Here is a 25,138-nt window from a genome sequence, read left to right as displayed (position 1 = left end):
AGACTATATATTAACTATCCTTTGGCTTACAAGTTTTGAAAGAGAGTGTATCGACGGATGGATAGATGCATATGCATGAAACAGATCCGTGCACACCTGCCGCAGGTCGTACAAGCTAGCACATGTTCGGTTTTTGAAATGCATGCATGCATGCTTTAGGTTGGACTGAACGTACGGGAGCGATTATAGGATCGGGCAACAGAAGAAGCCACTATACGAACGTACGACCAGTTCTCAGTATATTCAATTCCCTGAGTAGTGCTAATATATACTTGGTAAGTATAATTCTTCCTGCTCAGTCATCGATCTCGGTAAGTACACCTCAGCTAGCTAGCTTTAGCTCCTGGTGCATACATGCATATATATACATTAATTGGGCAAATACTCAGCTCGTATGATGCAGCTAGCTGCTGTACGTTGGAGTTGCACTGCTAGTACATCTAGCTAGTACGTAGATCGAGATGGCGTCGGGCGGCGCTGCGCCTGCGTGCGCGGCGTGCAAGTACCAGCGGCGCCGGTGCACGCCGGAGTGCCCGCTGGCACAGTACTTCCCGCACGACCGCCCGCGCGCCTTCCGCAACGCGCACCGCCTCTTCGGCGTCAGCAACATCCTCAAGACGCTGGCCCGCGCCGGCCCCGAGCGCCACCGCGAAGCCATGCACTGCATCATCTTCGAGTCCCAGGCATGGGACGTCTACCCGGCCCAAGGCTGCGTCCCCATCATCCTCCAACTGCGCCACCAGGTCCGCCAGGCGCAGCTCCGCCTACACCACCTCAGCGCCCGTGTCCAGGCCTACCGCGCGGCACTAGGACCCCTTGCCGACGACGGCGACCTCTCGGCGTCGTCCCCCGCGCCGCCGCCGCTCCAGCCCCAGACGGGCAACAACAACGATATTATTGTTGATCATGCGTACGGCGGCGTACCATTATTGTACGGTGATGATGATCAGCAGCTGATGTTGAACACTGCTGCTGCTTGTGACGACGGCGGCATTGTTGCATCACTGCAGGCACCGTGGACGAGCATCTCGGAACCGCAACAGGATCATCATCAGTTCTTGGTCGACGCTTCCCAGCAGCAGCAGTACTGCAGTTCCATCCACCCGGATTCGTACGACGAGATGTCCTACTTCGTCGATAACATCGACGACGAGATGCCTCAGGAATCCAGGTAATTATAATATATATTGCCTGTCGATCACTTTGCATAACAAGTCATCACTGAAAACTTAACTAGTCTTTTTAATTACTTTGTTGTTTGACCATTGATTATTAGCATATTATATATGTTGGCAAACTCAAAGTACACTTGTATCACGACACGAATCTTTATATTTATTGGACGTCATATTTGGGCGGTTTCAAAAACTAATTTTTGTAGGGAAATCAATAATAAGTTACATATAACTAACAAACTGGAAATGCTAGCTTAATATCGAATATTTTTCCCAGCAGCACGTACGGGGAATTCATCAGAGAGAAAGGCGATGAAAGCACCCAAGGTGGACGGTGCCAATGCAATGACCTCAAGGATCATCCTGCCGCTAGCTAATTGCTTCACTATCACCAGTGCTGTCAGTTACTAATTGATTAGCATTATATTCGTCGATCAGAAATACTGATATTCATCGATCAGAAATACTGCTGCAGCAACATTAATTCTTCAAAAAGCTACAGTAGCTGGTAGAAGTACTCCAATAATTTCACTTAGCATGCTACTGCACTGCAGGTAGTAGTCAAATATTGGCTTGCATAGTGGTGTATCCTTTTGAATTAATAATAATTATATATGGATTTTTTGTGGTGCCTAATATTATTTGGCTCTTGTTTGCTTGGCATGATCGATTGAGATTTTTAAGCAGACTAGAATTTTGGCTTTTTTTCACCTCGCAATGTCGGAGACTTTTCACATGCAATTAATGTTTCCGAGGATTAGCGGTGGTCTTATATATCCCTCGATTATGATAAGCTTAGTACTTTGTCAATGGTAATATTACTTTGTTAATAGTAATGTATATACATTTACTTTATTATAGTATCTGTATTATTAAAAAAACGTCTACGAGTTCCTGTTCACTTGCTCGGCGTTTCGCTCCCGTAAATCTCGCTCGCCTATGCGTTCCGCTCCTCTCCTCACGTGGGCCCATGTCGCGTGCTCCCGTGCCCTCGCTGCCGCTCTCATGTTACTACTGTGAAACATGTACATAGAACTAGTAAGTAAAAAATAGGAAGAGGAAAGAGGGTAAATTAAGCTTGATGATGGCTTGAGGCGCAAGTAGGTAGGTTGGACGATCCTATTTAGTAGTACTATTCTACAGGCTTCAGGCAACTGATCGATTCGATGAACCTGGTCGATTAATCTCCCCTTCCAAAAACAAAATTGGAAGCAATGAATGGAGTGATCCATGTAACGTTTTGTAATTGCAACTTGGTCCGGACCAGACCTACATGCTTCTTGTTGACGTGACCTCTTGGATCGATTTATTAAATCCGCCAGTGCATGCGAAAACCAGGGGCGATAGGATTACCCGCGTGGATTCTATATCTTAGTGATTATTTAGCGGTATGCATGCATGCAGTTGGAAGCAGATTAAGCATGAAACGACAAATTAAGCTGCGCATGCAAATGAAACAAACTTGCATTGAGAAATGATATATAAGCTTACTACTCTATCAATGATGACGTACGTCGTTTCCACTTACAGACAGACGTGAAAAGCGACCAGATATTTCTTCGTTTCTGCTTCATGAATCACGAGCTCTAACTTTTCGTTTTCTTAATTTTCACCAGAAACAAAACCACGTCTCCGGCATCATATTTCTCATGGCCACGAGCTAAACACATGTCGCCAAACACAGACACACACTCACTCGTTACTTCTTCTTGATATTTCTTGTCGATGTTTCTTCTCGATGTTTCTTTTGCCAAGTACTCTAGCTGAACACACAATTAATAGTAGGAGTACATATTTTAGAAATCTGCGTAAGAAGGAATCGGTGCGTGCAAATTTGTTCCATACTGCCACTGGAATACCTACATATTTACTGAGATAACTGAGTCTTGACTTGAGCAGGAAGAAGTTGCAGCCTCCTGGCCCGGCGTTTTTTACGCAAAAAGATCCTCGCCTTCAACCCATATCCTTCCTCCAAACGCTCCAGCTAGAGCTACCCATAGTAGGAAATTTCCAAAAGGTCCCCTCTCCCCTCCCTGTTCTTCCTAGGTGTTGGTGATCCCCTTTTTCTTCTTCCCACTCACGGTGACGGGACGGCGGCCGAGCCCAACACAAGAACAAGCACGCCGCCTACTCCTTCCCTTCCACCCAAGTCACAACCCACCCACCTCCACCTCCACCTCCACCTCCATGGATTTCTTCTCCAATAGCCTTCCTCACCCTCCTCCTTCCTTCTACTAGACCGGCGTGGCGGTGGAGATCCAGCTGCTCCTTCTCGTCCCCCAGGGGTGGCGTGGAGTGGGGAACCATCCATCCGGACTTGGGATTGACTTCTTCTTTTGTCGTCTTGGTAAGGAATTCCTCCTAGGTTGCTCTTCGGATGGATTCTTCGATTGTTATTTAGGATCTTTTCTCATCTTTGCTGCGAGGTGACCCCTCAAAGAAAAGAAAAATCAAATCTTTCTTGCTCTCCTCCAAACGAGGGGGAAAAGGTCCAATCTTTTTTTCCTTCTCTCCAATCCGTTCAATTTGCTGTGAATTTCTTTGCTCCGTCTGCGTGGTGGCCTGCGAATTCCAGTATGTTTATTTTTCCAAGATTTTTTGGGGTTGGTTCAACTGAACCCGCCCGCCCCACGTGAGGTCCGCCCCTTCGTTGTACAATGTTCTACGCCGCATACATGCATCCACTAATCATATCGCGTGTTGCATTACGGATTATACTTGTTTAAATGATTTTGAGCACATGTTTGGAACATGGACGAAACAAAATATAACCAATGGGACTTTGAGGAGTTAGTCCTGACAAGCTCAATTTTTTCTTCTGATTTGCAGACAAATGCTGAGACCATTTTCACTTCTGATATAATACTATGACGCATTTTCATCGATTTCCTTGGGCAATGTCATATGATTATCGGTATAGATTCTATCGTCCTATTTATGTAGGACAATTTATCATCATACCGAAGCTCGCGCTAATAGAACTAGAATGCATGCTTCTTATGTAACAAAAGAACTCTTGTTGTATTCTTTTGGAGCTTTTTGTATTAAATGAATTTGTGTTTTGCATCAAGGGCTCTTCAACCTCTTTTGCCTTCGTGCTGCTTCAGTGTCATCTTTTGGGCATAAAATCTGAAATTAAGGCCAAAAACAGGGGCTTTAATTTTGATCTTATTCTTAAGCCCTGCTCCAACCAGAAACCTGCAAACTGTGAGGCCTTTTTAGAATCAACCAATAAGTCCAAAAGGATGAAGGTAGTGGGAGAGGGCTCCTTGGGCTCATGGCAGAAGCCCTAGTAAGCTGGCTTACTGGTCATGTTTAAGATTGGAATAAGCTTAACCAAAAGAGGCCCTGAATCTGGCGAGTATGTCCTGTTGCGACCTAGCATTCAACTTGTCTTCAAAATTATATGCCAAGCTGCTTATTTGAGCTCTGTTTGTCATGATCTTCTTTTCCCTAGCGGCTTCTGGCTTATAGAGACAACCTTATTACTCATTGTGTTGCTGTCCTTAATTGTGTTTTATCTTAGGAGTTTCATAACTTGGTTGTGAAAATCTATGAGCATAGTAGGCTGATTGACTTGGCGCTACTGGTTTGATATACAGCTAATAGTACTTCCTAGCCCTATATGTTGATTTGCAACGGCTTTTCATTTCAGGTCTGCCATTGAGGGGCCACATGAATTTCAGTGGCGGTTAGAAGCCTACAACTATACATTGACTTTGTTGAAAGTTGCGGCTTGATTTATTAACCAGTAAGTATGCCCCTCTCTTCTTGCCCTCCCTCTCACCCTGTCTCTCTATCTCTGCTTCTGCTAATATTTGAACATAGTCATGGCCCAAAAAAAAGAAAAAGAAAAAGACTCTGCAGCATCAGAATCAGCTTCCCTCGCTTTATTTAAAACAAAGAGAAAGTATGGACTGACGAATATGAGTACAAGAAGTAGCATTATAGACCTTTCATGCACCATCTCCTTTTGGTGTGCTTTTCCAGTTAGACAATACTTTATTTACCGTAGTATATGTTGTTATGCTTATAATTTGGATGCAACGCTCATCACCACACCGATTCAATTAATAAATATTGGTTTCAATATTATGAGTAGTCATTACTACTTTATGCAGTTTGATTGTCATCCGCATGCATTTCTAAATGTTACCGAGTTCCTATTTCCTAATCTTCAAAATGGATGAAACACCATGATGTATTTTCTGTGCTTTATACTTGTCCAACCGCCGAAAAAAATACTTTCAAATTCCATGGCTTAAAAAAATCGTAAACAACATCGCTGCCATAAAAATCTCAAACCTAATCACTTCATGTTAGTCACAATGTTAGATAGAGTTGGTATATCTGCATGGAAGCACACATGCTACTCCATATTTTCATTCATATCACACAATCTGATTCTAAGAGAAGTCTCTGCTTTACAGCTTGCAATATGCTGTTTCGTTTTGGTTTTAGTTGGCTAATGCATGGATCTTTTTCGTCTCTATTGTCAATAGCTTCTTTTCTTTTGACCTGGCACTGTTTCTAAGTCGTCGTGCTTCAGACTATATCCGAATATACATAATCAGTAAAAACTCAAAACAGAGTTATTTTTTACTCCTTGTATGTACTCTTTTATCAATTTTATGAGCACCAGAACATCATAGTGCTCATAGCTTGAAGGGTTGTTCTTGTTGATAACATGTTGCGAACTAAATTTTGCAGTTCATGTTGAGGACAAAGCAACTCGGCACACTAGCACAGTGTGCACGATCCTTCTATCTTAATGGGTCAAGGTGTGGTAGCACAGATGGAGCTTCATGCACTTGCCCTGAGGATGAGACTTGTGTTCCAAAAAGGCAGACTGCAAGTGGTATCGAGCAGAAGTCTCATTCAACCCACAGAGCTTCTGTGAAGACTCAGCCTCCTGTACAATATGTTGTTGGATCAATTGGACAGTCTACTGGCTACCCAGCTCCAGCTGTTCATGCCATTCCCTCCACCTCATCTCCAGAAAAGGAGCCTGTATCTAGTAACAGAAGCAATCATCCTCGTAATCATCATCAGGTTCTAGGAAGTGATTATGTACAGCCATCTAAGCAGACTGCCAGAAGCATTTCTCAGTCTGGAATTGCAGGAGCTGGTGTATATTCCGAGCTGGTTAATTTCAGGTCCACATCTAATAATGGAAGCACTGATCAGGCTTCACAGACAGATACTAACTATTCTTATCAGCCTTTATCTGACAGCCGTTCTTCTAATAATAGGGCACATAATCAACATAACTTTCCAGAGACAAAGGCGCCTTATAACCCTTCCATGAACAATGATTTCGGGAAGGTTACCCCAAGAGCAGGCTCTGCAAAACCAAAGCAGAATTTTTCAGGGCCATCTGTTATGGTTTCTGGTTCTCCATCACAAATAAGGAATCAAGGACATCCTGGTCAGCACCATGCAAACTATCATTCTAATAATTTCCATTCAGACGTCAGGCGTGATGAAGTTCAAACTTGGAACCTGTCAGTTCCGAATGGTTTGTGTGGTTCTGGTAACAAGTCGCAGGGTCCTACAGGAACAATAAAAGCTCATGGCGGCGGACCTCAATCTAACTTAAGATCATTGAAGTCACTGCGGGCAGTTGAACAATACTACCACACACTGCAGCAAATGAAATGGGGTCCGATGACAGAACATGTCCTGGATAGTCTTCATTGCAAGATAGATGCATTCCAGGCTAATCAAGTACTCAAGCTGCTTCATGACCACACTATCGCCCTTGGTTTCTTTCAATGGTTAAAGCGGCAACCAGGGTTCAAGCATGATGGTCATACCTACACAACCATGATAGGCATCCTTGGACAAGCTAGGCAATTTGGTACAATGAGGAAAATTCTTGATGAGATGAGCAGAGTTCACTGCAAACCAACTGTGGTAACATACAACAGAATAATACACGCGTATGGTCGTGCAAATTATCTAAGGGAGGCTGTTAAAGTATTTGAGGAAATGCAGGAAGCTGGTTATGAGCCTGATCGGGTTACATATTGTACATTGCTTGACATCCATGCTAAAGCAGGATACCTGGAAGTTGCAATGGATCTATATGGCAGGATGCAAGAAGTAGGCCTGTCACCAGATACTTTCACCTACAGTGCCATGGTTAATTGCCTTGGAAAAGGTGGTCAATTGGCTGCTGCTTATAAGCTTTTTTGTGAGATGATTGAAAATGGCTGCACACCTAACCTTGTTACTTACAACATTATGATTGCACTCCAGGCCAAAGCAAGGAATTATGAAAATGTTGTTAAGCTGTACAAGGACATGCAGGTTGCTGGGTTCCGTCCTGACAAAATAACCTACAGCATTGTCATGGAAGTTCTTGGTCACTGTGGTCATCTGGATGAGGCTGAGGCTGTGTTCATTGAGATGAGGCGTGATTGGGCTCCTGATGAACCTGTATATGGTCTTCTGGTGGACCTCTGGGGCAAAGCTGGCAATGTCGACAAGGCACTAGGATGGTATCATGCAATGCTTCACGATGGTTTGCAGCCTAATGTCCCTACCTGCAATTCGCTCTTGAGTGCTTTTCTGAAGATAAACAGATTTCAAGATGCCTACGTCATGCTTCAGAACATGCTTGCTCAAGGACTAGTTCCATCTCTGCAGACTTACACCTTGCTGCTCAGCTGTTGTACCGAGGCTCGTGCACAGATGGGTTTATGCTGCCAGCTCATGGCGATCACTGGACATCCAGCTCACATGTTCTTGCTGTATTTGCCTGATGCAGAACCTGGTGGCCAGAACATTAGGGATCACACTGGGTATTTCTTGGACATGATGCACAGTGAGGACAGAGAGAGTAAGAGGGGTCTAATGGATGCTGTCATAGACTTCTTACACAAGTCTGGCTTCAAGGAGGAAGCTGGCATCATATGGGAGGTTGCTGCTCAGAAGAATGTGTACCCGGATTCCGTGAGGGAGAAAGGCTCATCGTATTGGCTTATCAACCTTCATTTGATGTCTGAGGGCACTGCAGTGACTGCACTGTCCAGGACACTCGCCTGGTTCCACAGGCAGATTCTGACATTGGGCACTGGCCCAGAAAGAATTGACATTGTGACCGGATGGGGCAGGAGGAGCAGGGTGACTGGATCGTCGCTGGTTAGACAATCCGTTCAAAAGCTTCTGAACCTCTTCGAATTCCCATTCATCCCCACTCGTGGAAATACTGGCTGCTTCGTCGGATGCGGGGAGCCACTCAATAGATGGTTGCACAATCCTTATGTTGAGCGCATGCATTTGTTGTAGTGGCTAGTGAGGTTATTGGTCAGGTCAGAAATTAAAAAAAAACTTATTTAAGCTGGTGCAGTTTTGTGGAAGAATCAGCTTGCATAAAGATCCGGCGCACCTGCTTCAGTTTGGTCTTTACTCTTGAGAGTGTGTTAGTCAGGTGTAGTATGGGTATGGTAGTCGGATGGTTCATGCTTCAAAACTATTTATTATGATTGTGATAACATTTAGAGATGCATTGTTGCGTTTAGCATGAGATAAATTGGTCTGAATTAGCCTATAAGAAGTGTTGCATGTTTCAGTACGTGAGGTGTTCCAGGTTCCAACTCTTCTTTCAACTTGATTGACAAGTTGACAGCTGCTGCTAACATATAATCTTGAAAAGCCATTGTAATCTTGTGAATGTGACACACAAGAAGTCAAGAACTATAACTCAATCTGAGTTCTGATAGGTCAAGTACAATTCAAAAGTTGTTCAACTAGCTGACTGCTTCATGGTCATACATAAGTACGCCTAGGCTATAACTACTATCGTTCTTTATGAGCTCCATGATAAACCTAATCTTTTGCAAATGTAGCCCCCTCAATGTTGGTCATCTTGGATACCCTCCTCGCGACCACAAATTTGGTCAGCCAATGGGAATCCCTGAATCATCCCTCAGATGAACAAAGGAGTATCTTTCATAGCTCAATCCATTTCCTTCTATGATCCTTCCAGTTGCAAACACGACTGCTGTCTGAGATTGCTTGTTGATGCCAACGTGCCTATGCTTGTCCCAGCTATGTATCCACCACTCCATGCATTCTGTGGAAAACAAAGAACCAATGCTAGTTGCAAACAAGTTGTTCTCACTTAGAAAAATGAACTCCTTAATCAAACTTCCACTCAATTACTCGTCTCCAATGTTTGTCGTGAACCTATTGCTCTCTGAATTGAAAATTCTTCAGGAAATTTATATTGCTTACCTGAAAATTGAACCCACCTGTGACCCCATCAACATTAAGTACCTGCAGCATGACCACCCTTTATGAGATAAGTTGTATTATTGCTTGTCCAGAGTGTTGCAAGTTAAAGAAAAATAGTATTACCTCTCCTGCAAAGAACAGATTCGGCTGTTTCTTGCTTTCCATAGTGCTAAGTGATACCTTTACAGACAGGGAAGGAAACAGTTTAGGTTTATACACATTTAATGCATATTCAGGAAAACTGCAGTTAAGACTAAGAACCTCTGAAACTGGAACACCTCCAGCAGTCACAAATTCATCTTTAAATTGGCCCTACATATGATCATAAGATGACTGGCGGTGAGTCTTGATAGAAGCATTGTCGAGATCCTATTTTAGATGACTGATTTTTTTTTTGGTTGGCATATTAGGATGTCACACACCTTCCCAACAACCTCAAACATCCATTGTTTTAACCGAAAGGCTAATGTGTTTAGATGATTATTTGGCATGGAGGCCCAGTGCATATCACCATCTAAACTCTGTAAAGATAAGACTTCGCCTGATTATATAATCTGATTAAAGGGATGAGTAAAGCGCTATTTCAGTAACATTATGACCTCATGTTCTAGCAGGAATCTCCAAAATCTCTTCACCAGGCCAAACTCCGTGGGAAAGGTATTATTTACTTTGTGCTTCTGCAGGGACTAAAACCTCTTAGTTCGACTTCATTAATTTTTTCTGGAACAATAGTGCAGAGAAATTAAAATATTTGACAAACACTTCAAGCATTTGTTAAGGCAATGGTGCAGAGAAAGAAATTGACCGCATGCTGATCTTTGTGCTGGAATAGGATGTGCTTCACGTCCTCAATATGAATGTCAGGTATGAAGTCAACCATAAGCTTTCCTGTGTTGAAAAAATGTATGAATTTCAACAAGGGAAGTGGGTACAATTGACTATTATTTCTAGTTCTCTACCACAGTAAAATATCATTAAAATGGAAGTTTCGTGTATTTGATGAAAGACAACATGCGCCAGCTGAAGAGAATAGGATGGATATGTTCTACTCAGCAAGGTGCCATGAAAAGTTAGTTCAAAGTGCTAAAGTATAGGACCTCAGAGGACAAAGAACAAACGTTCTAAATGAAGGTAAATTTGATATTGCATACTAGTACTATGGATGTCCAAATGCTCTGAACAATGTAAAAAATTATAATTCCTAAAGTTTAAACATAGTTGCATCGTTAAGAAATTTGCCCACATACATAATTCCCTAAACGATACCTCTGTAAAGTCAACCATTGCTATGAAGTAGCAAATGCAACAATGAAACAGTATAACTGCTCTATGTTCTGGACTTCTGGATCTACTGACTGCAGCGATGATCACCGGCTAACATTAAAAATATGATCACGGTGCCATTGCCCAGTTGTCAATGAATTGCAATTCCCGTATAGTTCCTTTGCATCATACCTTGGTAATTGCACCGATGTAGTTCACGTGCTCCCCATGCAGACAATCGAAGAACAACAGGCCCACTAAGCCCCCAGTGTGTAACTAACATAGGCCCAGTCTGTAAAGACAAAGCACTTAGTTTAAGCAAATATCTATGACCACCTCCCTAAGAGTCAGCCAACTGCTGAAAGGAAATGACCTGTTCACCTGAGTTAGTTCGGGAAGACTTTTTTGAATGCCATCTAGCTTCAGATTTGCTTTGATTCTTGGAAATGTAACCTACATAGCAGGAGAAAAGGGCAAAAGTCACTACCGTCCAGTAGTCCTGTAAATTCAAGAAAAAAAAGGTCTGTGCAATCAGTTCTTCCTTTGAAAAAGCATGTCTTGAAGTTTATTAAGTTCCTTGGTAGTAAATAACCTATGCCAACAAATCAGGGAAGTACACAGAGGAAACATATGCAGTTTGACGGCATGAATTTTGAAACTTTGGGAATGACAAATAGTATTTGTGGATGAATACCCCAGAGAGATTAGCCAATCGCTTATCTGCAATTTTAAATGTGAATAAGCTGGGCACCGGTGCAATAATGGAGTGACCAAGTTGTGCAGCAATTGAATAGCCCTACAGATAAGAAAAATGTTAAGGAGGTAAATTTTTTTCCCTATGATATGTTGACGATACAAAGAGAGGACCGAAAAAGAATTCCCAAACCTGTTGGCTGCTGCCTGTAGCAACTAAGACATAGTTAGCATTGATAAAATCAACAAAATCAACAGTACGCTTCTCAACCTTGAGAACAAACTTTCCATGTTCAGTGACAGATGCACTACACACAGCTTTACCGGCCTGCAGAGAAACTTCCATTTTTGTTTTGGTTTTTTTTTTAGTTTGAGAAGCGGTCAGCAAGTGAATGACGTGTGGACAACAATGGAGGTAACAGCAAAGCCAATTAGCAAGAGATACCTCCAAGTCTTCTAGCTTCATTCAATAGACAGTCTACTACTGAAGCTGAATTATCAGTGACAGGAAAGACTCTACCATCGTGTTCTGTCTGACATAACAATCAACAAGGGGAAGGGAGCAACATAAGTAATTTGATGCAGGGGAATGCACATATATACAAGATTCTGAGGTAACTGTGATGTCAACAAAGCTAGGTACCTACCTTAAGCTCGACACCATGATCTGTGAACCAACGCATGGTGTCTTGCGGACCATGAGTGCTAAAGAACGATCCTCGGAGCTCCTTGTTTCCCCTAGGATAATTTGGTGCCAGTCCCTGCAGAGAACAACATTACAGGATGACAGTGTCCGCTTACTTGCAACGTTGAGAAGATTGCCTTAACTACGCAAACAGTAGGAGGCAGAATTGTGCATACCGTTGGGTCAAGATGATGCCCATTGGTTACGTTGCAGCGACCACCGCCAGAAATCTTGACCTTGGACAGGAACCTCCCTTTCTCGATGACGACGACGTTGAGGTGGGGCGCCAGTGTCTTGGCCCTTATGGAGGCGTAAACACCGGCGGCGCCTCCCCCTACCACGACCAACGACGGCTCATGCTCCCCCTGACAACACATAGGCCCTGTGTCAACCGTTGTCTACATGAAGAGAGCTTGGCGGCGACAGGCAGGCACCTGCGGCCACGGTTACCTGCTGGTGGCCGTGGCTGGGCGTCGAGGCGCAGACGGAGGTGGGGTGAGAGGAGGAGGAGGAGAAGCGGTTGGTCCTGGAGAAGGCGGAGGGTGTGGCGCGGCGAGCGGCGGCGAGGGTGGGGTGGAGACACGGCCAATGCGGCATTTGGACGAGCAGGCGCCTCCCGAGCAGAGCAGAGCCTTGAGCTAGAGATCAGGAGCTTACTCTCTGGGCCTGGGCTGGGCCTCTTCGGGCTGGATCTACTCAAGACATGATTCATCTTGTACCAATTGCCTCACTAATTTAGTTCATTTACTTTCTCAACTTAAATAGGTGGAAGTACATTTTTAGTTCAATCGACTGAGTTTTCGGTCGACCCAAAAAAGCAAAACTTGCATCCCTAATCGCAGACCCTGAACTTTGCCGATGAGCTGGAGCAGAAGCAGTGATAATGCAGCAGTTTTGCAATGAAAGAGCCCCCCTTCCTTCCTCCAACCGATGACTTTTTCGTTTTCTTTTGCAAAATTCAGGCGATTAATGTAGTCTCATATGGCAGGGGAACTAGGCCATGAGTTACCTAGTTGGTTTGCAAACAAACCTTGCGAAGTTATGCCAAACATCTATGCCTAACTCGCCTAACTCATGGGGAAAAACAGCGCCACAACTCTAGTGCGTCTCTGACATGTGAAATCTGGTTGGAAAAAGGTTTGACATGACTATGCTTTAGCTAGAACCAAACCATTGCCTAGAGACACCTAAGAAAATGTGACAAATTGTGATTCCCAATCAAACATCCACAGTCCTGAGTGTATTTACAGCAACACTGCCACAAGGGTTCTTAAAGAAAAAAAGAGCCGATGGAGAAGTTCAACGACCACCAACGCAATTTACTCTTGACGTTAAAGAACTCAGGGACGACGTGGCCACACCTCCAACACCCCTGCCCTGTTCTCCCTTGGAACAAGGGGAAAAAAAACATTTTACAAATCAATATCATTGCCACGCCCGAGTAGCTGAGCCAGCACACAGCTCAAAAAAAGAGAATCACGCAGCTAACCTGCCCCAGCAGTTCCACGAATTCAGTTCATGTGCCATCTTGCATCATGTACTTAGCTACAGATCTGCAGATCTGGAACCAAACCACATTCCAGGAAGCATCTCAACCTCACCTCCATGTATTCATTGAGGCTCGCATGCCAGAGCCAATGATACGAGTGACCTGACGACCAATCTGCCCCCACAAGCAGACCCTTATCGCTGCATCGATTGCAAGAGAAAAAGGAAGGAGATACACGGAATCTCTCTCAAAACCAACACATGCATCTCAGGAATGACCAAAAGAACAGCATGGCAATGCCACTGCGCTCCCCTTCAAGCACTTATTTAGGCGACCAAAAACTATAATAACATGTGAGGACACAAGACAGACAGGATTATAACAATTCCCTTCGTTTTCAAGTACTTGTCGGTGATTGCAGATCAGTTAACCAACGAATTTTCACACGCCCGTGGCAACTACGGAAAAAAAAATTCGCTTCTTCTGGACAGGCGATATCACACTGTGTAAGACTGCTGGATGGTCTCGATGTCGAGCCCCTTCAGCTTGACGACCGACTCCACATGCCCCTTGAGTGTGTGAAGCTCCCTAAGCCTGTAACAACCATGACCGCACAAATTAACTTCGCATCATTATCAAGCAACCTTAAAGCTGCTCCAACTATTGGTCACCAGTACCACAAAAGATACTTCTCATCCTCACAATTGGATTTATGAGTAGAAATAATGCATTGATCAAAAAAAGGGACAGGGTGGGCCAATAAAGGACCTAGAGAACAGTGTGCGTAAGAAAGCACTATTGCTGACATTTTGCAAGTGGTTTGTGGTCCTACCTTGCAATCTCGGCCCTCCTCTTCGCCTCTTCAGCCATCTGGTTTAGCTCATTGTAGCCAGCCTTCTCCGGGAACATCTTGGAATCTGGTGGCTGCAGCCCATGGAGGGTCCTCTGTGCATGTGCCCACTTGAGCTCCCTCTCCTCCTTGCCAAAGTCCTTCTTCCTTGTGAATGCAATCTACAGGACGATGAACATTAGTCACAAACTCAAGGTACCCACTCTGACAGAGGCGGGCCTAGACAGGTGTGCAGCGCATATTATTACCCTTTGCTCAATGACAAGATCCCATGCCTTCCCGCTCAGAGCATATCGGATGAGGAACTTGATGATATCGAGTGGGAAGTAGAAGATGATGTTGTAAAGCCACACAATACCAGCCCAGCCCCACCCAATGCCTTTGATTGAAGTGAATGCCCAATCAGCATACACAGCAATCAGTGTAGCAATCTGTAATTCAACAGGAAATCTTAGTTTCATGCGACTTTTATCTCCTCAAGCAATTTATAAGGAGGAGCAAGAGCTGACCAGCTGCGCAACCAGGAAAGCAAAGACCAGTAGAAAACCAGGACGCTCCACAAATGACCAGCTCCGGGACCTTGTGACAAAGATGAGAGCCTGGCTGATGGTGCTAACTTGCAGGTAAATAGCAGAGGCAAGCTTTTGGAAATCATCTTGAGCTGTCTTCTCAAGGCTTTCAACATGGAATATTCTCTGAAATTTTAATTCCAGTAAGCAAAAGTAAGAAAAGATCCTAAAAAGTACTGGTACATCTTAACCAATTCTAGTGCTAAGAAAAAAAAATTAACTGGATTAAGATACATCAAAATCCAAATATAGTTAACTGATGCACAAGAATCCTTACTGGGAAAAAGTTCGTCTTGTATGCAGCCCAAAAGAAGATGACAGTCATCATAGCCAAGTATCCACCAAGGACAACTCCAGTCGTGAAAATCTCAGCCAGTTTCCAGCTGTCAGGTAGTGGCGATGGTTTTACGCGATCCTTCGATATAGTCATTATGGTACCTATTCATCACACCAAATGGTCGAACAGCATTAGAACCTTTTGTGGTTTATCTTCAACTTCTTTCGTAGAGAGAGGGGGAGGAAGGTACCATCATTTAGAATTGCTATGATTAGGACCATGAACGGCGGGAAATCAAATTTCCAGATGAGGGCAAGGAGCATAAATCCAAGCTGTCAAAATTAGGGAAATAAGTAATTAGTTCAACCCTGAAGTAACATATGTAGGATCCATATGCGTAGCTTCAACGCTGAAGATGGATCTATTATACAAGACATGTATGCATGGGAATGTCACTAACAGTCTTGCTTCTACTGAATTCAGTATAACATTAATTCCCTAAAAGAAACATCATGCAGTTCGGAACCAACGTTGTGGAGTTCTATAACCAAAAATACAATGATCTGAAAATTTTCATTCAGAAGTAATAGACAAGAAAACTTACCACAATACGAATGGTGATCGAGACAGCATAGATCTGCCATCATTTAAAGTGTTAGTCAAATATAACAAGGGAAAAAAGCATAACTGAGCACATTTCCTCATCTAACATACCGTGTAGTTCTTCATACGCTGGAAAATTGCGCGACTGGTAAGCACAGCACTGATGATCACACTTAGTCCAGGTTCTGTGAGGACAATATCCGAAGCACTCCTTGCTGCATCAGTTGCATCGGCAACGGCAATACCAATATCAGCTTTCTTTAGGGCTGGAGCATCATTTACTCCATCACCAGTCATTCCACAGATATGCTTCCGTGCTTGCAAACGTTTCACGATCTCATACTTGTGCTCTGGAGAAAAACAATTTACTCAATCAATCGAGAATTTAACCTCCAATCTTTGTCATCCAGTAATTCCTTAAAAACCATACCGGGGAATACACCAGCAAAACCATCGGCTTTCTCAATGAGATCATCAACTGGTAAAGCAGCAATTGACTCATCCTTGTTCTGTCCCAACAAAGCGGATGAAGGATACATGTTTGTACCCATTCCCAAGCGCCGTCCTGTTTCCTTTCCAATTGCTAGCTGATCACCTGAACATTAGAAAACAGATCAGGAAATTGGGCCGATGAAAAAAAAATCATTTGGACATTATCTGTTGGAAGCATGCCTGTGATCATCTTGACATTAACACCAAGGTTAAGTGCCCGCCGAATTGTTTCAGCACTGTCATGTCTTGGAGGATCAAAAAGTGGCATGAGACCAACAAAGTGCCATAGGCCACCAGGGCTTTCTTTTCTCCCTTCTGGTACTTCCTATATGCAAAAATAGAATAATGCACCAGTAAGACAACAGATGCATATAACAGGTGAACCTACATGTAAATGAGGAAGTTGCATTGTTAAAAGAAAATTAGCTTAAGTCGATAATCTAAAGTTGCATGGACCATGATGTACATGAAATCCTTGTGACCAGTGCAGCTTCGTTGAATAGCAAGCATAAGACAGAAGGCATATAGTAATTTTGCTCACCTGGTAAGCTACAGCAAGCGATCTAAGTCCACGCTCTGCAAATTTATCGATCACAGCATGGACCCTCCTCTCTATCTCTGACTTGTTATGAGACAGGTGGAGAATCTGCAACCAAATTTATAGGATGGTGTTACAGGAAACAATATTCAAATATAAGGCCATGCTAGGATATCAATGCACGAGCAATTCATCTTTTGAGGTACCTGCTCAGGTGCACCCTTACTAACACGATACATTTTGCCATCACTGTCAATGTATGTTAATGCTGTTCTTTTGTCAGTAGGATTGAATGGTAGGAAATGAACCTCTTGAATACCAGCACGAGCCTGCATTAAAATGTGGAGAAGTGTCATTTCATCATATAAGCAAGACAATTATCTGCCTCCGCTTCAAGCCTTCAACAAAGCAAAGTACCTCTTTTGGATCAGCTAGCGTCCCGACTATTGCCGCATCAATAGCATCTTGGTTTTCTGTACGAGATGCTCTAGCAGCCATTAGAATCACTTGATCCTGAGTGATACCTCTTTCGAAAACCTGGATTGACAATTTTGAAGTTATTTTAATCAGACATGAGAAAGTAAGAGAATATTAAATAGTTGTCCTTGTCTCACCTCAACGAGGTTCTTGTCCACAGTAAGCTTGTTCAGGGTCAATGTTCCAGTTTTATCACTGCAAAGAACATCCATGCCAGCCATCTCCTCGATTGCAGTCATTCTCTTTGTGATAGCTCCCTGCAGAAATCATATTTAAATCGTTAAGTATATCAACACAGATAAAGAAAGTGAAATGTGACAGATATGATGATCCATAAACAAACCTGCTGAGACAAACGATGTGATCCAATAGCCATAGTTACAGATAAGACTGTCGGCATGGCTATGGGAATGCCTCCGATGAGAAGGACGAGGAGATTGTCAATCCCGGGGCGGTATGCCCTGTGCTGTATAGGATACATTACAATGATCTCAACAAACATCCCCACAGCAATTGAGCAAATACAAAAGTTCCCAATAGCTGTCAAGACCTGCATCGATCAGGTAATGGTATAAACAGTGAGTTACATCAGTAATTCGGTCCAGAATACATGCATGTGAGGTAAGGGTTTCAATCTTGCCTTCTGGAAATGGCCAACTTGGTTCGTGGAGTCAACAAGGTGTGCAGCCTTTCCAAAGAAAGTGTGAACACCAGTGGCAATCACAATAGCTTCGATCTCACCTTGCTTGACCGTCGAACCAGAATAGACGCCATCACCAGGACCTTTGGTGGCCGGCAGTGATTCGCCAGTCAGGGCAGACTACAACAAAAGAGAAATTATAAGGAAAAAAATCACCATGCTCATCAAAGGCTAAGTGATTTTAACAAGTCAAGACAATCGGAAGAACCTGATCGATCTTCAAAGGATCCCCCTCAAGGAGGCGAGCATCTGCAGGAATGATGTCTCCGAGTTTAATACTGACAATGTCTCCTGGCACAAGGATGGCAGCATCTTCCTCCGTCCATCGCCCGTCACGAAGCACCTGAAGAAAAATAAGTTGGTTCGGACTTTGAATGGGCTCAGTAGACACATCAAGCCTTCCTTCAGAACATAGCGAAACAGCATAAAGTGGGTGGTAACAGACCTTGGCTTTAGGTGCAAGACGAGCCATGAGGGCAGCCGCAGCATTACCAGCATTGTTTTCTTCAATGAAACTGATTGTCGAGTTGATGACAAGCAGTGTTATGATACCAACAAAGTCCTGCCAATCCGGTGGTTTCCCCTAATGACCATAACACGAGACAGCAAAAAATTAGAATATAGTCCAATATAAACTTTAAACAAAAAATAAGGAAAAACATGGAAATGAAAGCTAAAGTTTGTTCATTTGTCTCAGTGCCTTACCCCTCCGTTGGCCAGAGCAATGGCCATGATAGCTGCAGCCTCCATGACCCAGGAGAGTGGATTCCACATGAACCCCAAAAACTTGAGGAATTTGCTCTCCTGCCACCATCAAAATCCCGACTTTAAGCATTTGCGAGTATGAAACTGATAATTTCTCCAACGAGTTCGCTGAAAGCGCAAAGAGTGCATGAGTAAAGTGAATGAAGCAAACCTCCTTCTCCTCGAGCTTGTTGGGGCCAAAGATTTCGACGCGCTGCTGCGCCTGCTGCGTGGAGAGACCCTCGCGGCTGCATCTCAGATTCTCAAACACCTCTTCAAGGGGGATGTTCTCCTGTAGAAATAAGCAGCAACACACAGTTCACTGACACAATTCCTTCCCCCGACAGCAGAACGGAGCAACAACTCTCACTAAATTGTCGCTATGAGACAGACCGATTACTACATGTCACAGCTATCCCGAGAAACTGGCACAAACACAAAGGTGCCGATGTCTCCAATGTGTAATCCTAGGACCCAAACCAAAAAAGTAACTGCAGGATTCCACCCAGATTTGAGAAAAGGAAGACCCCTATGCCGAAATGTCACCTAGAAATTGGGAATCCACAGAACAAGAACCCAAAGCCGCCACACAGACTTTGCCACACAGACTTTGCTTAAAGATGCGAATTTCCACGAACAGGAACATCAGTATCAGGTAAAAGAACCCAGAAAGAGCAGAAAGGCGCAAGCTTTTCCCAACAAGAGGAAAGCGCGCGGGCGTACCAGGTCGACAGCCTCCTTGAGGACGGCATCGAGGTTGCCCTCCTTCTCAGCCATGGAGGCGGATCTCCCTCTGGCTCTTCCCTCTTTCCCTTCCTTCTCTCTCCTGCTCGTGCGCTTCCACTTCCAGATTTATATGTGCAAAAGGAAACCTTGGTGCTAATGTGCGATTATATCTGGCCTTTTTACCTATGATTGGATGGATTGGAGTCAGTGAAACTGCCAGAATGATAAGAGATGAGGTGGTGGGTCTGGGGGTGGTGAAGAACTGCGACAGAACTGGAGAAGAAGCGTCAGGCAGGGTGGCAGCAGGAGTGGTGGTCTACAACACACATGGGAAAGATGAGGAGTGGAGGGGGGGAAGAATGTGGAGGAAAAGAAAGAATTAAGAAAATAGAAAATTGATTTTTTTTTATGCTGTGTCTTTTGGTGTTAGCTGTCCCCTGTTTTTTGTGTCCCAGAAATTTTTCTTTTCCTACAGCTTAACACAAAGGGCAAGAAGTGTACTGTTAGAGATTTTCTTTGGTGATGCAGAGACTATCCTAAACGATATGTGACCTACGGGTTGCTCGGCTCCCTTGCTAAATGCTAATTAGTGCTAGAGAACCATACAACATTTCCAGGAAACCACTTAGCTACCATGTGTTGATAGCCATGTAAAATGATGATCGATAAATGTTTTTATCATGTACTATAGTATAAATTTTGTATATTTCGGTTGTATTACATATTCTGTACATCAAATATTGACCTAGCTCATATATTATATATAGTTGTGTACATCTCAACGATGCAAAGATTAAAATAATCTTTATTCCGATATCTTAAAAAAATATGTTACATTATTTCACACCGAAAAAGTCTCTTGACAGATATCTTACGCACTTGTGCAATTAAATTAAAAGCCTTTTTTGCCACAATAGTCCACGACGTAAGAATTCAAAGCTTCCATCCCCGTAGGTCGCCCCTAAAGATGAACAACTCAACAACATGGCACCCTCTCCAAGTTTAAGTTCTTTGTTACTGCCAATCTACCGCAACTGCAGCCTATGTGCTTGCATTAAACTAAAGCCCAGCAGAGGTCCTGAAGAGCTTTAATCTTGAAAGACTAGAAAAAAGAGCACCTCTGTCTACGTAATCAACAGTTTCAAAAGAGAGATTAGGTGAAGACCGGTGAGTAGTAAAAGGGTGTCAAGTTTCACCATCTCGGCTTCAAGCCAGCAGCCGGTGGGCTGACTGACCGCCTGAGGCCGTTGTATCTGCCTGTACGGATCGAACTGCTGAGTTGAGCTGAGCTTAGCTCCCAAATCTCACACAGAAGACTCATCTGAGCCTTCTTCCATCCTTCTTGAGTCAGGATGGCAACAGAAATTCAACAGTAGGTGGTGCTTGAATTACAGCAATCAATGTCATGCACCTACTTCACCATTTCTTCTTTTCTAATGCAAGAATACCAAGCATCAGTCTATCTGAAAAACAAATATCACAATGAAGGTGATTGCCAAATCTTGCAGGCCAAATGCATGGGCAATTCAACTTTTTCAAGGGCAAATGCTGAAGAATGCATGTTTATTGTGAAGCTGTCCTCGATGCTCATGAAAGATTAGGTCAAATTGTTGTCTTAATCATTCCGGGGAAAGTAAGGATAAAAATTGGCTGCTCGGTCCTGAGTTGTCGCTTCGCGCCACCTGTCCTGCTTTAGCGCTAGTAGTAGGTGACAAATGAAATGCACATGAAGCAGGAATACGCCCAATGGTATGAAAAGGCCATTAGATGGCGAATAAAAAAAAACTCAACTATAAGGAGAAACGTCCATCCTGATATTGATGTGTAGGAGATGAGAATTGAATTTTAGTTGGCTGGGTGACAACCACCCTCACTAGCCAAATATTTCCTAAGGAGATTCCCCGACATTAGGTGGCAAATCAAGCTGAATTAGCATTATACATGAATTTTTATGATTGATTGTTGTCAGATCTATTCTAATTTTCTTATACAGCGTGAAGGCACATGTGGCACATACTCCATATAGCAAGATCAGCCATACTTACATGATCGTATAAATGGTATGAAATATTGAGCATAAATTTGTTGCTAGTACCTCTCAGCATTGTTCTCAATCGCATCACGAGGTACAGTGAAGTGAAAGTGATACGAATTAATGTGAAGTTTTTTTTTTTTGCAAGTTATTTCAAACGTGGCAGCTGAAACAAACCTTTGTCCAATTGGATGACTTGACAAATGGAATGTTGTAAGCCAGTCTGAGTCTTTGGCGATTTAGAGCTAGCTGTACGTGTTCAGGTGATATGACCTTGACTTCCAAGCTGAGTTGTAGACTACTACTGAACCAAGAAGAAATCAAGAGAGATTTGGTTGGACATGTAGGCCACAAACAAGATCAAGGAGATTGCCAAGGAGATTGACAAGGAGATAACTGACAGCTGAAAAAAACGATAATGTCTGGCGTGCCAATAATTTAAGGGAGATCTAAAATTGAGTTGAAAAACTAGCTTGCATTGTACTTGCGTCATTTGTAACTTAATCCGCTGCTTAAGAAACGCGATCCGTCGTGATGATGAACTCCTCTCTGATGAGTAATTGAGCACTGCAAGTTGTCAAGTTGACAATCACAACAATTTGACAATTCCCCCCCTTTATTTTGGAGTGGTTATAGTGGACGCAAGTACAAATTAACGTGCACTCGGGATAGCTTACAAAGTACTAATGGTGGATCATGAAAGGGAGATTTGATTTTAATCTCTCTCTCTCTCTCTCTAAAGTTGTTCACCATAAACATTAAAAAAGAACTCGAATACTAAATTTGCAATCATACAAGTAATACCAACAACTCATCAGAGCTTTGTTAAGAGGAAAGAAAAACACAATGAGCTGCACAGCATCCATGATCTAACAAGAAGATAACAAGAGAGCTTAGTTGCAAGAGGAGAGAACAAACTAAATTTGGTCAGGTTCATTCAGGCAGGCCTTGAACATCAGAGTTGCTTTTCAGAAAAGCAAGACTAGCCTTTTCCCTTTCCTTGTCTTGTAAATAGATATATAACTTTCAGAAAGGGAGAACCAAATTATATTAAAGGTGAAACTAATGGCGTGGTGCAATCACAGTCATGCATAGACAGAGAGCCTTCTTGGACTACTTCTCTTTCACTTGCAACCATGCACAAGCACTTAATTGGTCTGATCATTTTCTCATTTATTTAAAAATCAACATATTTCCCTACTCCTAATTAATGTCATTTATGTGATTTCGATATATTGACTAAACCAAAAGGACAAATTGTTTTAATGCCTTTCTGAAACCCCAAGAAACATTAAGCATGAGGTCAAGGAGTAATCATCAATATGTTGCCAGGAGTAACCCACAAGGAATAGTAAAATAGAATAGAAGAAGCCATTAGTAGAAAAGTAGAACAAAACACCTTTAATTAACTAGGGATGCCAATAAATAGTGGCAACCATGAAGTGGCGGTACTGGCACCGGAGGTTGGCCTTTCAGGAAAAACAAAAGGTGAAATAAGTGAGGAACTGATCATATTGGGTTTCTTTCTTTGTTTTGGGTGATGACTCGACAGGCGACATCGACGTGTGGTGTTAGTATAATTTCTTACAGACGCAAGGAAGAAGGAATAAACACACTCGCTTTGGAATAAAGCACCCGTCCCTATGACTATATATCCCATGTGTTTGATTGCCGCCTTAACCAATAATGCATGCATGAGATTTATGACAATGGGGAGTCATGTGTGTTTATACATGGCACTGCAGTACTACTCCATTATCAACACAAATCACAGGACACCCAACTCCCTTGGAAGCCAGTCATCATCTGAATGAAGGATCAGATTAACTTGCCATCACATGGATATCTTGCTGTCATCTAAGGTATATAAGGCAGCCTACCCAGCCGATCAAGTTCATATGATCCTCACGATGATGAATGCTATATATTAGGGGTATACTCACATCGGATACGGACTGATATCACTGATCCTATATTCTATCTCATATTTTTTTCATCGAAATCGGAGCTAAACACAGATAATGTCGGATACAAATACGGATATTGATAGTATTGGTCACAAATACGGATCGAATATGTGACGATTCAAATGCAGATAATGTGGTCCAATATTTATTCGTATATTGAGTAAAAACAACAACCATATATGTTACATATATTATGATTGTTCAACTATTCTAGGTATCCAAAACTCAACTACGTTAGAGGATCAACAAGCAAATCAGCAATATACTCCCTTAGAAGGAGTTATGTTAGAGCGAAATCGGAGAAATTACGAGTGTCCAATACGTTGTTTGAAGCTTCTATTAATTATTTGAACATATTAATAACTTCAAATAAAAAAAATTATCAACTACAAACTTGTAGATCTCGTCGAGAGTTGTAATTTTTATATAAAGATCTTCTTCATCCAACTCTATATGAAAAAATTACAAGCTCCGAAATATAGGCTCAGATAGTTGTTAGATAGTTTTCGGATATATCTGATTTTATTCTCGGATATCTGATATCCGATGGATACCTGACTCCCTACATTCAAATCTAATATCTGATACAACTATCCAAAATTTAATCCGAAATCCGAGATTTCCTTTGAATATCTAAGATCCGATTAGCATCTAAAATGGTTCAGACGATTGGACGGGTGGAAAAAATCCAATCCGTTTTCACACCTATCAACTAGTGGCACCGGCCATGTATCCAAATCAGACATCTGGATGCGCAGGATTCTCTCTCTGCATGCAAAGGATCGGGGAGAGCTGCTTCATGAATCACCGGCCCTCTCCACCAGCTAGTACTAGCTGATCTCTCATGCATGCTCCTAGCAACATGGTAGCTTCTCGACATGTGGAGTGCGATACATAGCCACATGATTCGAAGTTATTCCTTCAGATCGCATGATATACGATAATACTCTACCGATCCTCACATATTCAAGCAGTATATCAGAACAAGAATGTTTGATCTTTCTTCCCTCAAAAAAGAATGTTTGATCTTTCGTCGATGATTATCAAGACGGAGTTAACATTTTCATCCATATATGCATATCTTCCCCACTTCAGAGCCGGAGTCGAACAACATTGAAGTTAGAGTTAGGCAGCATTCAAGAAAAAGCTAATGGCTAGCTAGCTTCTTCAGGATCATCCTGTCCATGTATGCTGTCAGCCTGCGAATGAAGTGATGGTATACACAGATGGCTACAAGAGTCCTACTTTGACAGTTAACCAGCAACAGCAGTGTATTTCTATCACAATATCACAAGACCGACGAATTACTAAGCTGGTTTTGCCTTTGAAGACAACTGCCCGCACCCAACACGTATCTGGAGTAGGAGCCTAATAGGTGAAGGATCAGATCGTCAAGCTGTTCATCACAACTTCCAATCCTTCATTCAGCAAAAAACAAAGCTGCAACTTCGAAAACATCTTTTCTTAGTTTACAAGAAAGCGAAAAAACTTTTTTTTTCTTTCCAGCAGATGAGATTGTTGGAGAAGACGCTCGTTGAGCATAAATGGACTAGAGAAGGGACTGCTGGAGAAGACGCTCGTCGAGTATAAATGGACTACTGGAGAGGAGACTGCTTT

At 42.8% G+C, this 25,138-nt stretch overlaps 4 protein-coding genes across 7 annotated transcripts; 2 read left to right on the top strand and 2 right to left on the bottom strand.

Annotated features, from left to right (window-relative positions):
* The first annotated feature begins 98 nt into the window (after nt 1-98).
* Nucleotides 99-1,826, top strand: LOC133905851 (LOB domain-containing protein 27-like). 2 transcript variants are annotated; one of them, XM_062347628.1, is made up of 2 exons: nt 99-1,171; nt 1,456-1,826. In XM_062347628.1, the coding sequence occupies exons 1-2, from the start codon at nt 462-464 to the stop codon at nt 1,550-1,552; spliced, it is 807 nt and encodes a 268-aa protein (XP_062203612.1). In that variant the 5' UTR covers nt 99-461; the 3' UTR covers nt 1,553-1,826. The 2 variants fall into 2 exon arrangements, with proteins under 2 accessions (XP_062203612.1, XP_062203611.1); XM_062347627.1 differs by having other exon boundaries at nt 1,453-1,826.
* Nucleotides 1,827-2,987: 1,161 nt separating this feature from the next.
* LOC133905912 (pentatricopeptide repeat-containing protein At1g18900-like) lies at nt 2,988-8,754 on the top strand. 3 transcript variants are annotated; one of them, XM_062347714.1, is made up of 4 exons: nt 2,988-3,522; nt 4,005-4,089; nt 4,831-4,926; nt 5,886-8,754. In XM_062347714.1, exon 4 carries the CDS (start codon nt 5,889-5,891, stop codon nt 8,466-8,468), a length of 2,580 nt encoding a protein of 859 aa, XP_062203698.1. In that variant the 5' UTR covers nt 2,988-3,522; nt 4,005-4,089; nt 4,831-4,926; nt 5,886-5,888; the 3' UTR covers nt 8,469-8,754. The 3 variants fall into 3 exon arrangements, with proteins under 3 accessions (XP_062203698.1, XP_062203697.1, XP_062203699.1); XM_062347713.1 differs by lacking the exon at nt 4,005-4,089; XM_062347715.1 differs by lacking the exons at nt 2,988-3,522; nt 4,005-4,089 and adding an exon at nt 3,644-3,664.
* A 115-nt stretch (nt 8,755-8,869) lies between these two features.
* LOC133905914 (uncharacterized) lies at nt 8,870-12,744 on the bottom strand. The gene is made up of 15 exons (XM_062347719.1): nt 12,508-12,744; nt 12,234-12,422; nt 12,020-12,133; nt 11,818-11,905; nt 11,566-11,711; nt 11,374-11,475; nt 11,061-11,132; nt 10,872-10,971; nt 10,222-10,304; nt 10,016-10,093; nt 9,839-9,937; nt 9,678-9,728; nt 9,540-9,596; nt 9,417-9,458; nt 8,870-9,255 (listed from the first exon to the last, which is right to left on the bottom strand). Exons 1-15 carry the CDS (start codon nt 12,652-12,654, stop codon nt 9,154-9,156), a joined length of 1,470 nt encoding a protein of 489 aa, XP_062203703.1. The 5' UTR covers nt 12,655-12,744; the 3' UTR covers nt 8,870-9,153.
* Nucleotides 12,745-13,820: 1,076 nt separating this feature from the next.
* On the bottom strand, nt 13,821-19,885 carry LOC133905911 (plasma membrane ATPase 3-like). Its single transcript, XM_062347712.1, has 21 exons — nt 19,520-19,885; nt 18,969-19,088; nt 18,758-18,856; nt 18,498-18,635; nt 18,261-18,395; nt 17,993-18,172; nt 17,696-17,902; nt 17,490-17,609; nt 17,293-17,412; nt 17,082-17,204; nt 16,879-16,983; nt 16,518-16,662; nt 16,276-16,440; nt 15,957-16,195; nt 15,847-15,879; nt 15,493-15,574; nt 15,243-15,403; nt 14,906-15,091; nt 14,645-14,827; nt 14,379-14,557; nt 13,821-14,140 (listed from the first exon to the last, which is right to left on the bottom strand). Exons 1-21 carry the CDS (start codon nt 19,571-19,573, stop codon nt 14,044-14,046), a joined length of 2,871 nt encoding a protein of 956 aa, XP_062203696.1. The 5' UTR covers nt 19,574-19,885; the 3' UTR covers nt 13,821-14,043.
* Nucleotides 19,886-25,138: the final 5,253 nt, after the last annotated feature.

Source organism: Phragmites australis, chromosome 23, assembly GCF_958298935.1.
Source record: "Phragmites australis chromosome 23, lpPhrAust1.1, whole genome shotgun sequence".
NCBI classification, from domain to species: domain Eukaryota; kingdom Viridiplantae; phylum Streptophyta; class Magnoliopsida; order Poales; family Poaceae; genus Phragmites; species Phragmites australis.
This window is presented reverse-complemented; position numbering and strand designations above follow the sequence as displayed.

Coding starts and splice junctions, on each gene's coding strand:
- LOC133905851 (XM_062347627.1), top strand. CDS start 462: ATGGCGTCGGGCGGCGCTGCGCCTGCGTGCGCGGCGTGCAAGTACCAG. Junction 1,172..1,452: donor GAGATGCCTCAGGAATCCAG/GTAATTATAATA, acceptor TATTTTTCCCAG/CAGCACGTACGGGGAATTCA.
- LOC133905912 (XM_062347713.1), top strand. CDS start 5,889: ATGTTGAGGACAAAGCAACTCGGCACACTAGCACAGTGTGCACGATCC.
- LOC133905914 (XM_062347719.1), bottom strand. CDS start 12,654: ATGCCGCATTGGCCGTGTCTCCACCCCACCCTCGCCGCCGCTCGCCGC. Junction 9,938..10,015: donor GATTCCTGCTAGAACATGAG/GTCATAATGTTA, acceptor TTATCTTTACAG/AGTTTAGATGGTGATATGCA. Junction 9,729..9,838: donor TGTTTGAGGTTGTTGGGAAG/GTGTGTGACATC, acceptor GATCATATGTAG/GGCCAATTTAAAGATGAATT.
- LOC133905911 (XM_062347712.1), bottom strand. CDS start 19,573: ATGGCTGAGAAGGAGGGCAACCTCGATGCCGTCCTCAAGGAGGCTGTC. Junction 17,610..17,695: donor CACATCGTTTGTCTCAGCAG/GTTTGTTTATGG, acceptor TGATTTCTGCAG/GGAGCTATCACAAAGAGAAT. Junction 16,196..16,275: donor TTTTGCTGGTGTATTCCCCG/GTATGGTTTTTA, acceptor GTTTTTCTCCAG/AGCACAAGTATGAGATCGTG.